We start from the raw sequence: 17,732 nt of genomic DNA, 5'->3' as shown, positions 1-17,732 counted from the left end.
AAAATTAAAGAAAGCTAGGACAGCACGTGACCATCACTTATACGATATTCATTATTATTAGAGACTTGTGAGTAATTATTAACAAAGGGAGTTCATGATTATGTAGCGTGACTTCATATCACATGTGAAACATTTATCTTCATGAAGATTAGATCACGGTATTGCGAAAGATCAACTTCAGCACATGCATTATGTGTATATATATATATATATATGTATATATATATATATATATATATATATATATATATATTATTAATAATAATTAATGATCTAGAACGTGTGTGTGTGTGTGTGTGTGTGTGTGTGTGTGTGTGTGTGTGTGTGTGTGTGTGTGTGTGTGTGTGTGTGTGTGTGTGTGTGTGTGTGTGTGTGTGTGTGTGTGTGTGTGTGTGTGTGTGTGTGTGTGTGTGTGTGTGTGTGTGTGTGTGTGTGTGTGTGTGTGTGTGTGTGTGTGTGTGTGTGTGTGTGTGTGTGTGTGTGTGTGTGTGTGTGTGTGTGTGTGTGTGTGTGTGTGTGTGTGTGTGTGTGTGTGTGTGTGTGTGTGTGTGTGTGTGTGTGTGTGTGTGTGTGTGTGTGTGTGTGTGTGTGTGTGTGTGTGTGTGTGTGTGTGTGTGTGTGTGTGTGTGTGTGTGTGTGTGTGTGTGTGTGTGTGTGTGTGTGTGTGTGTGTGTGTGTGTGTGTGTGTGTGTGTGTGTGTGTGTGTGTGTGTGTGTGTGTGTGTGTGTGTGTGTGTGTGTGTGTGTGTGTGTGTGTGTGTGTGTGTGTGTGTGTGTGTGTGTGTGTGTGTGTGTGTGTGTGAGATACAAATGAAGTAATAGAAAAAATGATTAACTTTATGAATGTAACATGTGCGGTCTTTTCAATTAAATTATTGTCAAAGCCATGCCCTTGGAAAAACTTTGGAAAAGCACCAGTAGTTAAAATAAAGTAGGTTAACTACTATTTCAGCGCGCCGTAAAACTCATCGTAAAAGTACATACTCTCTCGCGCGTAGGCGAAGAACGAAAGACATTTCCTATGTTTTACAACTTCTAGAGAAACATCTTCGGTTCGATTATAACAAGCGATATTTTTCTTAGATATAAGTTGATGGTGTCCTGTTGGCATCAAGAGCCCGGCATGCGACCGTCATTCAAAGAGCTAACCAGCCATTGGGAACGCATGTTGGAAGACGGTGTTGAATATCTCGATCTTAATCCACGAACCGTCCATAATCAAGCCTACTTCGCATCTCTACAAGCTATAGACAGCGCCAGTGGTAAGTGCAATAAGTTCGTCGATATCGTTCATAAATATCTGTTATCACAATTGCCACTTTTAACAATTCAGAGATAAGAAATTTCCGAAGTTTGAGTTAGTTTCAATTCATTTCGAAATATTATTATGTGGGATAACATAAATCAAACATTTGGCGATTTGAGATAACGATTCGGAGTTATCTTAAAGTCAAATCTTTTGTAGGTTCCAGCAACGATCAAGTAAACAACGGAACTACCAATATCCTGAAAACGAACACAGTCAACTATCTTGGCCGGATATGTTCTGAGCCCGTCACTAAATGTGATAAGGTGGATAAGCTGCAGGCGCTCTGGCAGCCATCGATAGCGTCCTTCCCCGAGGAACCTGTGAAATCGCCTTACGTAAACGAACAAGCCGCGAGTTTAAAAACCAATCACTATGAAAGTCCGATAAAGCTGAGAAACGCGAGCGTGACCAGCAACAGCGAAAATGATTTGAGAACACCTCCCAATGAACGTCCTCAATCCTACATCGATATGCAGGGAAGAAAATCGTCGGAGACGGAGGACCTCTTGGTGTTTGGAAGCGTGGACGACGACAAGAGTGACAATAATGTGACAAATTGATCGAATAATCTTGCGTTGTTTGACAAATAAAGAAATTCAAAATGGGAAAACACGCTGGTTTCCCGAATCTTGACAAGTTTTCTTGAGGCGGATAGGTGAAAGAAAGTAAAAGTTGATGGAGCAGTTAGTTGCAAATTGATTGCAATTTGTGCGAGAAAAGGAATATTTATTTAAAGGAGTGTGAGAGAAAATTGTATATGCGAGCAATTGAAAGCGAATGATTCGTGTAGAATGAAAAGCGCCATGTTTTACGGTAATCTGCGGGAATTGAAGAAGAACAGCGATGACATAATGAAACAAATGAAAATTGTATTTGTGCTAAAACAAATATTAATTCTGTAGAGTTGGATAAGTCGCGATTTAAATTATATCGCAGACAGAATTCTTGATTGAAAGGAAGAATTTTTGATTGAAACAAAACTTTCTCTGTAGAAAGTTAGGAGTAAACTATATCACGCAAAATGCGATTGCTATACCAAATATAAATTAATAATTAATTTATGTTTTTATATACTTAAAATTGTACAATCGTTTGTCAATCATCACTGGTAAGACCGCTTTTAATACTATTAATGATAATAGTTGATGCATTATAATCATTCGTGCGATTTTTCGAAAAGATCATTGTATTTTTCAGCATTTAAAAATCCTCTGTATATTACACCGAGCTACTATAATAAGATTTGAAAATCAGTTGCTCTTTGAGAATATCAAATTTCTCAAAATAAGTTCACAGATTGTTTCCTAGTTAGTGGTTTCTGTTACAAACTCGATGGTGCAAACATACACATTTTTTCGATTAATTTCAAGTCGGTAAAGATTCCACTTGAGGCGTAATTACGATATTAATATTTAAACTTGAAAAGTTGCAGATTTGGTCTTCCATCAAATCTTTCCTGATAGATATCCATGGTTGTGAAGTTATACGGCACCCTATTCAACCGAAACTTAATCATCACGCTTCCATTCGAAACGAGATACTTTCTATTGTCGCACTTGTCCGCTTTTGTGGCTTTCGTGTGTTCGACACACACAACGAAGCAGCGCACGCAAACTGAAGTGATACGAACGAACTGTAAGAGTAGTATTTTTTACGAGACGTAAATGTGGGCTCCGGTTGGCGCGACGTCATATCCGAAGAAGACTGTGTTTCACCGTACCTCACCGAGGACGGAATCGTCCCTTTTGTATTTATGTATAAAGCGCAACATTCCACCCATGATTAGCCTAGTTATTTATCGTACAAATTTTACACGACTGCGTATGATTTCGACTAGTATCACGTTTGATGTTCGCTCTTTTTCCTTTTTAAACTTGAGGCGTTAATAACAACGATATGGAGCGCATTATAAGCCGGTTAATATTGTGCCATATTATTTTCTTGTAATATCTCAAAACATATAAAAGACGCTTTTAAACGGAGATTCTTACCTGATTTCCAACAGCGCTTCTTCTCCTGTTGCAATAATAATTTTCTTGAAGATAGATAAAAAAATAAATAAGAAAAAAGAGAATAGGGACAAAATTAGCGATTATTCATATTTTTATCATTATACATTATGAACATTTTGTTTAAATATTTTTATTTTAAAAGAGAAGATTTTATTTTTTAAAAACTTTTATGTAAATTTTTAGCATAAAATATGAGATGATTATGTATAAGAAAATTCTTTTTATCAAACTGCAATACAATTATGTGTAAAAATGTGTTTCGAGTTCCACGAGGCAGAAATAGATTCGCATTAGAAATAAGATGATGAAATTTATAAAAAAATTATTTTTATATTCTAATCAACTATCGTCGCATACAAAATCAAACACAAAATAGAAAATGAATAAGAAAATCAATTTCTTGTGTGAGTTGTTCGTACAAAGAAAAGAAAAAAATTACAAATTTAGCTTATCTATGCGGAACTCACAGTCATTTTTCGCAGAATTGATGACAAAGGACTTATTTTCGTCAGTCTCACCGAGTAAATTCAGTTCGTCGATACGTGTTGTGAAAGATTGAGGTATGATGTCGCCGTTCAGTATGTCTGGCGGGCGTTCTTCGATACGTGGATCGGCGTTCCCTTTTGTCTCTTGTACAACATTCAGTGGTAACAAATCGTCTAGAAAAAATTCATAATATCTGATGTAAAATTACTAGTGCAATAGTAATCAATTCTAGTCAATCTAGTCAAGTGTAAGAAATTAAAATAGATAAAGATCAATCACATCTATAATAAGAAGAATGAGGACTTGTATATGAAAAAAAAATCGAAGCGTTAGCAAGATGTGCACACACTACAATAAAATCAAGCATCGTTAACGTTACTTACCGGTCTCCTCGGTGTTCTTCATCGCATTGGACTCGTCCTCGGAGATCTTCATCGTGGCGAGCTTGATACTCTCCAACAGTGATTCATTCGATGACGTGATCAATCGGAGACAGGAAATACCATAGATCGTTTTCACAAGTCTCATTAAATTCTTGGGTATGCAAAACTTTTTAAAGTGCCGCGCCTCCTCCGGTATATGGTCCGGTTTGCAGTATGGCAGATGTATCGCGTAGTACCTCTTGTTTCTTCGCGGATAATTCTCCTTCAGCAGTCGCAACAGGTGGTTGTCTACGTTTCGATAAATAATCGTCGCGTCGGCTTTCGCGAATGTCGGCGGAGACGTCGCGATCAGCACAACGTCCGCGATTTGAAACGCGGTATTGCACCAGAGCCCTGGGTCCTGCGATCACATTTATCGATTATTTCGCTGAACTCGCGTATATCGCGTACAAATTCATACATTATTAATCAAGTTTATTAATTATGTCAATTAAATTCGTGTTATCGGATGATGGGTCTATTTTAAAAGCAATTACCGTAATATCACATCGTCGATTTATCCAATTACTTACTTTGCTGGCAGTTTTTGGAATATCGAAAATATCGATCATGGCATTGATGCTACAGCATTGCAGATACTTGGTCAACTCCGCCATTACATTCACATGTGATGGATGCGTCGGAGAGTACACCAGCAAGCAATTCGGCTTTGTTGCCATTCTCTTTAAAACTATATTAAAAAAAAATAAAAATACACTTAAAAAAAGAAAAATAATTTATTAAAGCGAATGAGAGATGTCTTCACACGAATGAAAAAAAAAAAAATAACAAAAAATTCTCACCCTTCTTTCTGTAGAGTTTGGACGCGTGATACAGCGCGTACAACAGCACAGGTGGTATCCATATTAAGCTGATTATCATAATCAGCAGTTTATCGGACACATGTTCTGTGTGTGAGAATACACATTAGCAGCCAGTTGCAAGGAAGAGCCGACAGAGATATAAGGAAAAAAAAATTGACTTTTGAGATTTCTAAATTTCTCATTTACTTATGTGTATGTATGGCGTCGTGCTGTTCGCGCATCCGTATTTGTCGCATTCGGGATGCAAAACCGCGACGCTGACGAAATAGACGCCGTCCGGCGCCGAGAATTTATACCGAATGTTTTCGAGGTTTCTGCTCGCGGGAATAATCGTGTCGAGGACGATCGACCTCGTGTCGTTGTTGATCACCCACGCCCTGTACTCCGTCACGTTGTACTTCGGCGGGAGCGGTTGTATGTAAAACGACAGATCTGACAGATCCGTGATGTCAATGTACACGAAGGGCGTGAACGTCTTGACTTGGATGTCCGGAGTACCTGAAAGAGACTCGGGGTGGCTACGAAAAAACGGACAACGCAAAGAAAAAGAAAAGCAGAAAAAAAAAAATGAGTGACCTACCGAAATGCTCGTGCCGCGGCACGTAGAATACGTACGTTCCAGTGTACGCATAATTATCCCCGATCGCAAGATACTCCAAACTATACGAGGAGCCCTCGTACGTGTCCTCAGAGAACGGGCAAGACACGTGTAATTCCTTGGGCGCGGGGTGGCTGGCGTTCCCATACAACTCTATCCGTCTACACGCGCTCTCGCGCTTGTTGAGGATATTTTGATAACGCGTGATTAACCCTGATTCACATAAACAACAGACTTTTAATGCGGAGCAATAAGAGATGTTCAATTAGATAGACTTGTTTTCATTTATTTCCAGTGTGCTAAATACTGCTCGATACTGTCCAGCAGTGGATGTCTCCTTACTATGAAAATTGATATCCGAGACCGATAAATTAAACGCAGTCGTTCTTCCATAGAAATCGCCGAAGTCTATTACATACGCCTTTAACACGAAAATTGTCCGATAATCTCGCTTGGACGACTTCACATCGGTATTCTCAAATTTCAGCTTTGTACAATCTAGAACATCGTGTAATATTTGACGAGTGTGAGACACAATCTCCGCGAAATTAGATTATTATTTCCTACCTTCCCCCTTTTGCACTTTCGTTAGTACGCATTGGAAACCCGGTATTGGCTCCAAGTGAGTCTAAAAAAAATAAAATAAATTTAGATATAAAATCACTAGCGAGATTGGTTAAACAACTCGAAAAAAATAGAGAAAAAGATTATATGATCGAATCAGTTAAGATAAATTGTTATTTCAGATTTTATTATCATTCATTACATAACAAACCAGTATTTATCATTTGTCGATTCTTATTATCTATTTTTTTACAATGCGCAAATTAAAATTCACATCAATCACATCCATATAAATAGCCTTGCTTGTATTACTTGTAAAGGAGAATCTGATTAATTTAAGGTTTATCTTGACAAAAATATTGAACAAGATTACCATTTATGGTAACTGTTTATTCTTACTTTTTTTAAATTAGAATTTCTTAAATAAAGTTTATGCAGAATTAAATAACAAATGTAATTAAAGGCGGAGTCTGATTAATAAAAAAGCGCTTTTTCTTTGCAAAAATATTAATTTGTAGGATGATCAGAGGATTTACTCAGAATTATAAGACAAATTTCTAACGGTCTTTATTCGCAAATTCATTGTTTTTCTTCATAACGGAAAGACATTGTTCTAATCGCTTAAGGGTGGAAGAAATGGAAAGATCGATCACAATATATATACACATATCGCGGAGCGATAACATAAGAATTCCTGTACAAATGAGACCTTTTACAGCAATTTTTCATTTAATTTATCATAAATTTTAAATTAGAATTTTTTAAAATAAAGTTTATTTAGAATTAATGGCAAATGTAATTTCACAATCTATAATTCTTAAAAAATACGAAGATGTTTTTGGCTTATTTCTTTTCCACTTGCAACGAAAATTATTGATACTTCAATATTTTCATCGAAAAAAGATTATCTTTGAATTGAAAGAATTTTCGTTTAAAAATTATGCACGAAATGTATGAAATATCCTGTATACATGACGCGATAGATACATATCGTTCCAAAAGTAACAAATTCATAATATCAAAGATCAACTGAAGAGGACGATTCAAATCACAAAACGATAAGAAAAAGATTATATCTAACACCTTTGTTCTAACAGTTTGACCTAAAATTGATATAATACTAACTAATCAGATTTAATATAATTAAAATTGAATGAGTTGACGTGTAAACAAAGCATGTGATTGTCGAGACGTTTCCGTTGTGACATTACTTCACAAAACCTGATACTTTCGAATCGATCACATGAGTGGAGTATCGATACTCACCAGGTTCTGACAGTAATCCGGATAACAATAAGAAGCCAAGGTACGTCCAGTAAACGAGCACAGGACGACCGCGGCGATGAAGATGCCGTTGTGAATAATCTTGTGCATTTTTCTGAGTTGAGTGATCACTTGACGACGATGCACAGCGTTCGATAGACGGCACGTGTCGTTGATCTCGACATGTCAAACAAACAGTAGAATCTGATGTTTCACCACGGTGCCGAGCACTATCTTATAACTTGCATTCCACGTCGAATAATGCGAAATGTCACAACGCGGAACAACGTCAACGACCACCTCGGTTGGATGCGAGGTCACAAACTGCGCGTCGACGTGAGGAAAGCTCTGCTGGAAATGACAGGTACTGCTTCTGTCGCTTGTCGTCGACAACAACGATCTCTACAAGATGGATCATCGATGACTCAAGTTATTCAAGCTTATTCAGCGAACGTCACAGCGAATGATGGTGACTCGATGAAAGAAAAAATACAAAAGAAGTATGTAGACTACTACTTTTGAATCTCGGAGCATATTATGTATTTTTAGCACAGATCTATAAGGCACGAAATTTATAAGGCACAGAAAATTAATTGTGTTAAGAGGAAGAAAGATAAATTTCCTGATATCTCGATAAGATAAAGAACAATAGTGCGCTGTGTTGAGATATAATTAGAATATATTTTCGAACTGCAGAAATTAATTAATGAGATATTTAATTAGAATAAAAGAAGAGAAAGTGAGAGAAAAATATATTATTATATTTCTTGTTTTATAAATAATTTTATTACGGAAGTATAAAGCATGTATTTAAAATGATAAACTTGTCACATATAATGATAAACTTGTCACTTGTCACGCGTTACAAAATTTAAAAAATAACACTTTTATTTGTCTTCATTAATAAGGTGATTTCATAAAAACGTTTAGTACAGACGTCAGATCTCAGATAAAGTAAGATTTATAATCTTATCGCGAATTCTGCCGCTATGGACACGACAATTACTTATTATGATAACATATGTTGCTATTTTAGAATAAATTTCTACAATTTTGTAATATTTTAACTTTTGAATAGAATTAACATCAATTATTTGCAATAAATGTCTCACATAATTTTTTACTCTTTTTATTCCAGAATTTTCCTACAGAATTATAATATTTCATTGATTAAACAAAGTTTCGGACTAAATAATTATAAAATAATATTTTAACTTATTAATTTTTTTTACAATGCTAAGATTATGCGAGATGTAATATTAAACTTTTAAATTACAAAAAACTTATTGAAAGTATCTCATTTCAAAGAATTATATGATTTCTATGATAATAGTCACGCAGATATTAACATTCAAATTATGCTTAGTTACGCGAGTTATGATAATTTTCATAAAACTCTTAGCTATTAACAACTATTATTCTGGTTATCTTATAGGATAAGTTTATAAGATTATTTGTTCTCTTAAAGTAAGTCTAAAATCTATCTAAATATCTTGAATTCGCTGATGCTGATTTCGGATTTATTAATTAATTATGTGAAATATTTAAGCTTCTCGAAAACTAAACTAATCAACTCTATTTTTTGTAAATTTTTTTTTAATTTTAGTATGAACTCATGATTATATAACTTATATTATATAATGTTATAATTTCATTAACTTTTTAGCTCTTATTTTATATAATTGGTCAATTAATTTTTAAGAGGCTCATTTGATAGTCATATGGCTAGTTTTGTTGAGAGATATTAAAAATTTTTATATGTATTATATATGTAATTTATATATGTAATTATATAATAATATGTATTAAATCATAATAATTAATAAGTATTTTTATAATATCTAAATGGCATTTCAAATAAGTTGAAATTCTTTTAAATGTCAGTAATGCACAATTTAACATACTTTCATCAAATTATTGCATATAGTGAACTGATCTCGGTAATAACGTATAGATGTGATTAAAAGTTCTTTGCACCCGGCAACATTCTTCATATGAACGTGATGTTTGCGAATTTATAATCAGTCCTAGCTATACGCACCAGATAATTTTGCAGTTTTGCACGATATCCCCATGAATGCGACATACCATGAAAGAAGTAGCCGGAAGAGAAGAAAAATGCGCATTCCCTCAACAGCAAAAATATGTTAATATTCGTTTAGATCAATATTTAATAATAATAAAAAAATATCTAAAAAGACCATTAACGTATTTAATAATCTTAAATAGAAAAATATATTGAAGGAAAAAGGCTGACTGTTCTCTCTTTTCGTAAAATAAAATAAATCGTCAAAATAAATTTTCCTTTTCGCGAGGATAAAACAGTTGTTAAAATACGTGTTGTATGTAAAAGATAATGATTTTACTTTTCTTTTTGCCACGACAAAAGATTGAGAAACGTTAAAGATTTATCTCGCTGACGACAGTCCGTCTCCTGCGCAAAGATGAAGACATCTGATTGTTGCGTTAAGTGGTTTTGGCCTGCTTATCAGTGGGATCAAAATGCTTCCGTAGATCCTGCCAGCATTTATAGTAGTCGTTGTCCAGCTTGTTGCAAAGCTTAGCGGCCCATTCTGTCACGGCCATGCCATACGAGGTCTCGAACATAAACGCCTGCGTATCGTCGGCGATCCGTTCTGGCATCAGCTCGTTCTTGGACGCGGTCTCAAAACACTGTACATCAGGACCGTGCGGAGTCATAATAGAATGCAATGAAGCACCACCGGCAGAGAAACCGTCCTCCTTTGCCTCGTATCGACCCTTTATTAACCCCATAAACTCGCTCATACAGTTTCCTAAAAATTTAACAGCAAAATTTCAGGTTTGTTGCTTTCAGAAATGTCTATAAATTGCGCTGTATAAATTAATAAAAAAAAATTGAAACAAAAATATAATTGTCATTGTCATTAAAAGCATTAGAAAAAGATCAATTGTTTGTTTTATTTTCAATTTTCAATCATAAAAGATGTAAAATGTTTTTATCATTATTTTTCTAAGTTTCATATTTTTGTGAATTGTAAGAATTAAATAAGCAAAAAAAAAATTAAATAACTTTTTATATAATTTTTACATTTCTAGAATAATTCAATTACGAATAGAGAAAAAGGTACCATAGTAAATAAATCATTTTATTTAAATAATAATATATGTAAATAATATAATATCCATAAATAATAGAACGTTTAATAATATAACACCAATGTTCAGCATAGATCAACATAAATTATATATAGTATTTAAAAGGATACTAAAAAAATAACTATATACCAGCTCATTATCATTACATGTTATCTGTTTCAAATTATCTAGTCGAATTTCTAAAGAAACCGTTACCTTACCGTTGACTGCATCAACTGTGTAAATTAATTCTGCAGAATATTCGCATCTTGTTAAAAGAAATAATTACTGGAACGTATCAATATACTCTTGAACCTCCGACAAAATTCTACGTCCAAATAACAGGAACGATTTGACTTCAGAGATATCGGACACTCGAACAAAATTTCTCGCAAGATATGTAATATTCACTTTGCATATGTTAACAAACGCCGAGTAAAGCGTTTATGATCCATAATGAATCGACTTTAGTCAATGTTATTCCTTATCGTTGACGGATATATCACCGACAAGTCGATATGCGTATACGAGCATGTAGACGTCACGAGATCATGCGATCGCGAATTCAACGAGACCGGCCGGATCTGCAATGGAAATTACACGCACATTTTGCATATTATCGCTCTCCACGCGCCGCCGACTTATTCATTAACGTGGAGAATGGCCCGCATTGAACACGCAGCTATACTGGTTATCAAATCTCGGAGAAAGCAGCGAACGGCTACTCTTACTGGTACTCAAACGTATTCCGAGATACGACGTATTGCGCATAGCCTCGTTTACGTTGTTGCATAGTTTCAAATCAGCGAAAATAAAATTGTGTAAATAAGAAGAATGCAACACCCTCCTACGTAAGGAAAACTTGGAAAATTACTCCGTACTCCAGGAATTATGGAGGCGCGAGACATGAAACTAGCGACAATGTGGAACTATGAGGTAAAAGGCTTGTACTAAAAAACTAAAACAAAAGTACAAATATTTGATTTAAAAAAATTCACTAAAAATACAACCAGTTATTTGTAAAATTAAAATTATTATTTAAAAAGTTAGCTTTAGCTAAGAATTATTCGTTAAATTTTATTTCTTGAGTTACTTTAATATTGCCGATATGATATATATATATATATATATATACGCTTTCGATACTCACTTTCGATATAATAAACATAACAATTATTCTTTCCGCTTATTTGTGACATTAATTGACAAGACGTTGTTTTTAATAAAAAACCTCGATAGTCAGTATTAATTTTACGAACGGAAATACTATCACGCGTGTAATCTGCTGTCTTTAACGGCTGCTCTGATCGATCCTATAATTTTGCACGTGCGTAACTTAAATCCCATACAACGAAATTTCAACGGACATTCAACATTTCGATAATAGCCGCTTCTCGTAGCACCTAATTATTAAACTTGTAAGGATGCGTCCTCGTCGATAGGCATCGTGCGTACGTGCGTCTTTCTCTTTGCACGCGATGGACTTTCCCGACAGGAGAGCGCGATAATGCAGCGAAATACAACTGCGACGACAAGGACGATCGCGACGATCGAACGAAAGTGGCCCGTCCCGTCTCGTCATAATCAATCGGATCGGAATCGCAGTGACAGGAAATCGGTGAAACGACCTGTCGGAGAAAGAGACATTGTGCCGATCGGCCGCCGGGAAAAATTTCGAGTTTTCTCCGAGCAACTCGGTTGCACAATTTTCAGAAGCGCTCTTCCGGAACGAAGATGCCACGGAGTCGAGTTCGACTAGCACTCGCTCGAACTCTTGTCGCGTGTAATCGACCCCATGAGACCGGTGAATGACAGGTAAAAAGCCGCAGAATCCGCAATTTCTCGCAGATATACCGTGTCCAATGCGTCATGGATCGACGGATCGGTACTTTGATCATTAAATTGCTGTCGAATGGTTAGTAAGCGATTCAAAAGATCCAAAAGATCTAAAGGAGATATAAAAAAACATCTCTATCCAAAGCATCTTGAATTTAATAAATTTTATTTAACTTAACTAATTTTAATATCTAATGTTTAATTTTGTTTTCTACAATTTTTGACACATTTCCATAAAAATCCAGAAAAATACTTGTCAAACTTGTATTTTTCCCTTCTTAAATGTAATTTAAACAAACGACTTGAAATTATAGCAATCTTCAAATAATATTTCATCTTGTTAAACATCATTGACACGTAATTTGATTTCTGACAATTTTGGACATATTTCCATAATTCAGAATACTTGTCAAACTTATATTTTTTTTTTTTTGCTTAAATGTAAATTTAATCGAATTTAATGAAATTATAGCAATTAAATAAATTCAAGGAAATTATAGCAATTTTCAAATAATGCTTTATCTTGTTAACATCATTTGGCATACGATTTGATTTTCTTTGCATCAAATAGTGTGAAAAGTAGTTTGCACAAGTTAACTTCATCTTTGCTTCGGCAAACATAAAAGGAATATACTTTCTACATAGGAATATACTTACTATGATAGTAAGGGGGTCGGAAAGTGTGCTCCTGCACGGACCATCGAGGTGGAAAGATCACGAAATCGGCTGCGGCAGTTCCAGGCTTGTTAGTGGGACATGTTAACACGGTAAAGATAGACGGATCCTGCAAATTAATTAAATCACTTATCCCAAAAGTAATCATTGAATTTGAAAAATCAATCTGATAAGCATATAAAAGAATAAACGTATAAAACATCTGATAAGCGTGTAAAAGAATCGAAAATTGTGTATACACAACTGTTTGCCAAAATAAATATTGAAAGAATTAAGAAAAAAAAACAAAAAAAGGTGAAGAAAATTAAGAAAAAAACAAACTTACTAGTGAAGATAATTTTCAATTATTTGACAAGCTTTTTTCTCAAATAATCAATTTTCTCAAATAATCAATTTTCTCAAATAATTAATTTTCTCAATAAAAATATTTTATATATGATACTTTGATGTAATTTATAGAAACTTTTTTTTTAATCTTAAAACTTTGTTAGATAACTATGTTTACGATAGTGTTTACTCACGCAGTGATCAAAGGAGACGGAATTGATGACCATGAACCTATCGAGATCATATTTGTAAGGCACGTAATTGCCGTGCCAGGCGACCACATCGAAGGGACTGTGACCTTGCTTAGTTACAAACAACTTTCCCTGATATTTACATACGATCTCGTAATCGATCTCGCGATCCTCGTACCAAGCCACCGGCGTCTGAAAGTCTCTCGGATTCGCCAGGCCATTCGCCCCTGCGCATTAGCCCCGCTCATTAACCCATTCATTGAAGAAGCATTAATTTATCAAATCTTCCTGATGAAACATATTTAAGTTTTCAACGTCGACATGGCCGCACTATTATTTTTCAACAGACTTTACGTCGAAAATGAAATGAGAATTTAATCTACCTTTAACGTCGAGAGAGTTGATTTCGGAGATTAATATTTCTAAGTTTCTTAAAAAATATTAAGTGTAAGTAATAATTAAGTTACCTATCGGTCCCAATTCTGGCAGCTGGAAGTGATTGTCGAAAACCTCAAGGATATAACCCCTGGACGGGCCGAAGACGGTCACAGAAAATCTCATCCCCTGCTGAATGACGCATATCTCGTTCGGCTCGCATCGCATCTTACCGAACTCGGTGATAATTTGCAAAGCGCCTAATTGTGGCACTGCAAACCCGAAATAAAATTTAGTTGATACATATTTTTCTCTTTAAGAAAAAGTAATTCCGCCCTCTTACTACTTACCGATAAGAAAATCACCATCAGCATTGTAGGAAGCCCTATCCTTCATAGAAGCATTGCATAAGTACACGTGTACTGCAACACCCTGGCGCATCTTGGGATCGCCGGCACCGCAGAGAGTGTGAAGACCCTCGATAAAATCGACTTCGGGATCCCGTCGACTTGGAACGTCGAAAATCTTCCATCTTAACTAAAATATGAATAGTCTTTAGCTTTATAGAAGCTAATCTTTTAAGTCTCCGTTAATTAATTAAAGAGTGCAGTGCAATAAAAATCTAACTTGTTTTTCTATGATTATAAAAAGATCGGTAAAAAGGGAGAGAAATAAAAAAAAAAAATTGAAAAAACTAGATTTAAATTAATCACTCAATTAGATCATTATAGCGTTGAAGTTTTTAATTTGATATTATGGAAGTTTACCTGGTTTGGATTGGGATGGGTCTCGTTCCAATTGCTTTTTACAAAAGATTCGGCACCACAAGCTCTAGTGAAAGATTTGAACGGACTGTGAACGACGGATGGTCTCATTCGATATAGCCATGATCTTTTATTTTGACTTCTCGGAACTAAGAAGTGAAAATAATAAAAAAACAAATAAAAATTTATTGAACTCAATTCAACAATGCAATGATAAAGGATCCAAGTAACGACATTTATTACAGTATCACATTATTCACAGTATCTTAATATCTTTTTATCAGAAACTGATAAAGTGACAAGTTAAAGATTCAAGACAATCACTCTCTATTTAATGTAATAAAATGTATCATTTTTAAGATAAAAAATAAATTTTTTTTATATATTTCGTTATTTAAAATTTATAATTTTAAGTTATCTATTCAAAATTTTGATAATTTACTAGATGATTTTTAACAAGTCATTATTTTTAAGTTTTAAATTTAGACTGATCATTTGACAGCTACATAAGTAGAAGAGACATAAAAATCAAGTCGAAACATAATCAAAATACGAAATATTTTACAAAACAGGTTGTCAAAAATATTGAAAGGATATTGCAAGTTAAAGTAATTTTATTCACCGGTGAACGCTGTGCCTGACAATTGTTCGGCATAAAGACCGTATGGACACTTCTGTGGATTGTTCTGTCCAATAGGAAGTGCTCCTGGACAACGCTCATCTTCGCTGGAGAATTCACAGCCAAATCCCGTAAGATACTAAAAGATACTTCTCGATAATACGCTATTTTCTTCCCATTAAACATTAACACAAATTTTAAACAAAATTATGTGAAAAATTCTGGACTATTAAAAAATGCCATTTAAAAATTATTTAAGTAAAAATAATTTTCAATTATTACTTCCGCGATAAAAAGAAAATTTTTCTTTAGCAATGTTACAAAAAGAAAAATATCTTTTAAACAGAGCAACACTGAAATCCTCCAAAAAGTCGGTATATCAAAATGGACGGTTTCGCTACCTTGAGCTCGTCTTTCATGATGTTAGTGATTCTTCTCTTTGGTAACACGGCGTTTCTTTTCTTGATGTAAAATACGGAGATTTCCGCGGCACTCTCTCGTTTTATATAAATGTGGTCGTCCTTAGACGACGCAATAACGACGAGAGATTGGTATTATGCAAAAAACATGTTTATTCACTCCTGGACCAATCGGGCACGACTATCCATGTAGGCACGGCCACGTTTAATAGGCACGGCCGTCTCTGATAACCAGTCAAAGAGCTAGAAATTCCACATCACGTCATAGAATTTATCGTCGAGCCTCTGGCGGCCAAGACGAGCCTCTAATAACGACACCAAGCTCATCGTTTGATATCGAGCCGTGTGAACCATATTCAAATCAGTTTCCAACACCGTCAGATATTTTCCACGAGAATGTCTAAGATGAATCTTGATTTCGTCGTTTTGTTTCTTAAAGTTAAGCCTTGAATTTCTCACACAATGAGGATCTATTAAATAATAGTATTTCCCCTTTAATATTTTCTCTATTATCTCCATATATCTTTATTTCATACTTAAATTAAAATTAGAATTATCAATCTGACTATGATAATGTTTGCTAATAATTCGAATATTATAATGTTTCCAACATTATTCTCAAGAAAAAAGAAATAAATTTTTTACATAGATTTTTCAGATTTTTTCGCGGTGTGTCTGCATTTGCATAATGATGCTCGATTGTGTTTATTGAAAATACTCTTATATCTTTAAGGAAAATTTATGATTTATTACGAGCAGAAAAGGCGTGTATTGTCAACATCAAACTATAGATAGATGTTTTGTTGGTTGACTACATCATTTAAAAATTTATAAACTTGACTTGTTTGTAACACTCGTTTCAAAGAATGCGAACACGTATTTTATGACATTTACATAGTTTTTTTAAATTATTTCATGATAATGATGAAATGATGATAATTATTTTATGATTTTTAATTATTTATTATTATTATTATTCTATGATTACATCATATAAATAATCTTTAAAATTTTAATTAATTAACCCGAATTTAATACTACAAATAGATTTTTTTCTATATGATGTCATAACTTTGTATACAATTACAAATATAAAATATTATTACTACATATATAAAACTTAAAAAATAGGATGTGATTTAAATGTTAAAAATAAAGATAAGAAATAATACTAAGGATTATTAAAAAGTATACATTTATTCCAAATATCAATGATAATAACGACCGCTCCAATTTCTTCCTTTTAACATAACTTATCTCACAGATTCATGAAGATTACGCGATCTCAGTTTTCATATCTCAATTCTGATAAGCGAATAGCAGTGTTGTAGTTTAACAGAAATTCGTTTCGTTTCTCGTTGAAATTGATCACGTTGCCACATCTCCGAAATAGCATTTCTAATGCTGTATGCACGCGCTCATCAGAGAAGATGCTACATACTTATCTAATCGTTTTCATCTTGACGATTATCGGTTATCGCGGATAGTTTGTTGACCGCGAGAAAGTTTTGCGTCACGCCGAACGAGTACGCCTCCTTGCACCTTTGGCGTAATTATAAGTGAATTTCTATCAATCATAATTACAACGAAGACGTTTGTTACATCGCGTTCCAGATGAAACCGCAGGAACAGTGGTAAAGAGTATCATTTCAATTCAAGATCGTTAACTGTTATTATTGGCAATCTTGCAACACTTTCTCGTAACTATTTAATAATATAATACAATTGTAGTAATTAATATAAATAAAATAAAATAAAAGTCGACGTCTTCTATCGCATATAATAAAGCTTTTTTGTATTTAAAACATAAAACAAATTTTATATATGTACATACCATGTTTGTAATATTCTGTTAATACGTATTAAATTATATTTACATTATTTAACAATAAACGACATTCGTATAACAGTTCGGACGTAAACTCGCTCGGA

At 34.2% G+C, this 17,732-nt stretch overlaps 3 protein-coding genes and 1 long non-coding RNA gene across 4 annotated transcripts in view; 2 read left to right on the top strand and 2 right to left on the bottom strand.

Annotated features, from left to right (window-relative positions):
- Nucleotides 1-3,290, top strand: part of Ret (protein kinase receptor Ret oncogene) — a 55,262-nt gene extending 51,972 nt beyond the window's left edge. The window contains exons 19-20 of the mRNA XM_011638147.3: nt 1,083-1,261; nt 1,465-3,290. Of these exons, the coding sequence (XP_011636449.2) occupies nt 1,083-1,261; nt 1,465-1,868 (583 nt within the window). The 3' untranslated portion in view covers nt 1,869-3,290. The remainder of the gene's footprint in view (nt 1-1,082; nt 1,262-1,464) is intronic.
- A 340-nt stretch (nt 3,291-3,630) lies between these two features.
- On the bottom strand, nt 3,631-7,826 carry LOC105426763 (uncharacterized). Its single transcript, XM_011638146.3, has 9 exons — nt 7,481-7,826; nt 6,218-6,278; nt 5,993-6,148; nt 5,633-5,863; nt 5,239-5,550; nt 5,032-5,136; nt 4,762-4,919; nt 4,190-4,589; nt 3,631-3,979 (listed from the first exon to the last, which is right to left on the bottom strand). The coding sequence occupies exons 1-9, from the start codon at nt 7,586-7,588 to the stop codon at nt 3,756-3,758; spliced, it is 1,755 nt and encodes a 584-aa protein (XP_011636448.1). The 5' UTR covers nt 7,589-7,826; the 3' UTR covers nt 3,631-3,755.
- A 764-nt stretch (nt 7,827-8,590) lies between these two features.
- hgo (homogentisate 1,2-dioxygenase) lies at nt 8,591-16,105 on the bottom strand. Its single transcript, XM_011638145.3, has 8 exons — nt 15,783-16,105; nt 15,385-15,520; nt 14,766-14,911; nt 14,349-14,535; nt 14,091-14,270; nt 13,627-13,850; nt 13,088-13,214; nt 8,591-10,272 (listed from the first exon to the last, which is right to left on the bottom strand). The coding sequence occupies exons 1-8, from the start codon at nt 15,798-15,800 to the stop codon at nt 9,944-9,946; spliced, it is 1,347 nt and encodes a 448-aa protein (XP_011636447.2). The 5' UTR covers nt 15,801-16,105; the 3' UTR covers nt 8,591-9,943.
- On the top strand, nt 11,231-13,544 carry LOC148938231 (uncharacterized). The gene is made up of 2 exons (XR_016141353.1): nt 11,231-11,530; nt 13,076-13,544. It is a non-coding gene; the product is annotated as an uncharacterized LOC148938231 (long non-coding RNA).
- Nucleotides 16,106-17,732: the final 1,627 nt, after the last annotated feature.

This window comes from Pogonomyrmex barbatus, unplaced genomic scaffold (genome assembly GCF_055798465.1).
Source record: "Pogonomyrmex barbatus isolate J1 unplaced genomic scaffold, ASM5579846v1 scaffold1, whole genome shotgun sequence".
Lineage (NCBI taxonomy): Eukaryota > Metazoa > Arthropoda > Insecta > Hymenoptera > Formicidae > Pogonomyrmex > Pogonomyrmex barbatus.
The sequence above is the reverse complement of the archived record's forward strand: the minus strand, read 5'-3'. Positions and strand labels throughout refer to the sequence as shown.

Coding starts and splice junctions, on each gene's coding strand:
- LOC105426763 (XM_011638146.3), bottom strand. CDS start 7,588: ATGCACAAGATTATTCACAACGGCATCTTCATCGCCGCGGTCGTCCTG. Junction 5,551..5,632: donor GCCGCGGCACGAGCATTTCG/GTAGGTCACTCA, acceptor AGTCTCTTTCAG/GTACTCCGGACATCCAAGTC. Junction 5,137..5,238: donor GACGCCATACATACACATAA/GTAAATGAGAAA, acceptor TCTCACACACAG/AACATGTGTCCGATAAACTG.
- hgo (XM_011638145.3), bottom strand. Junction 14,912..15,384: donor GTCAGGCACAGCGTTCACCG/GTGAATAAAATT, acceptor TTCACTTCTTAG/TTCCGAGAAGTCAAAATAAA. Junction 13,215..13,626: donor CCGTCTCCTTTGATCACTGC/GTGAGTAAACAC, acceptor ATTAATTTGCAG/GATCCGTCTATCTTTACCGT.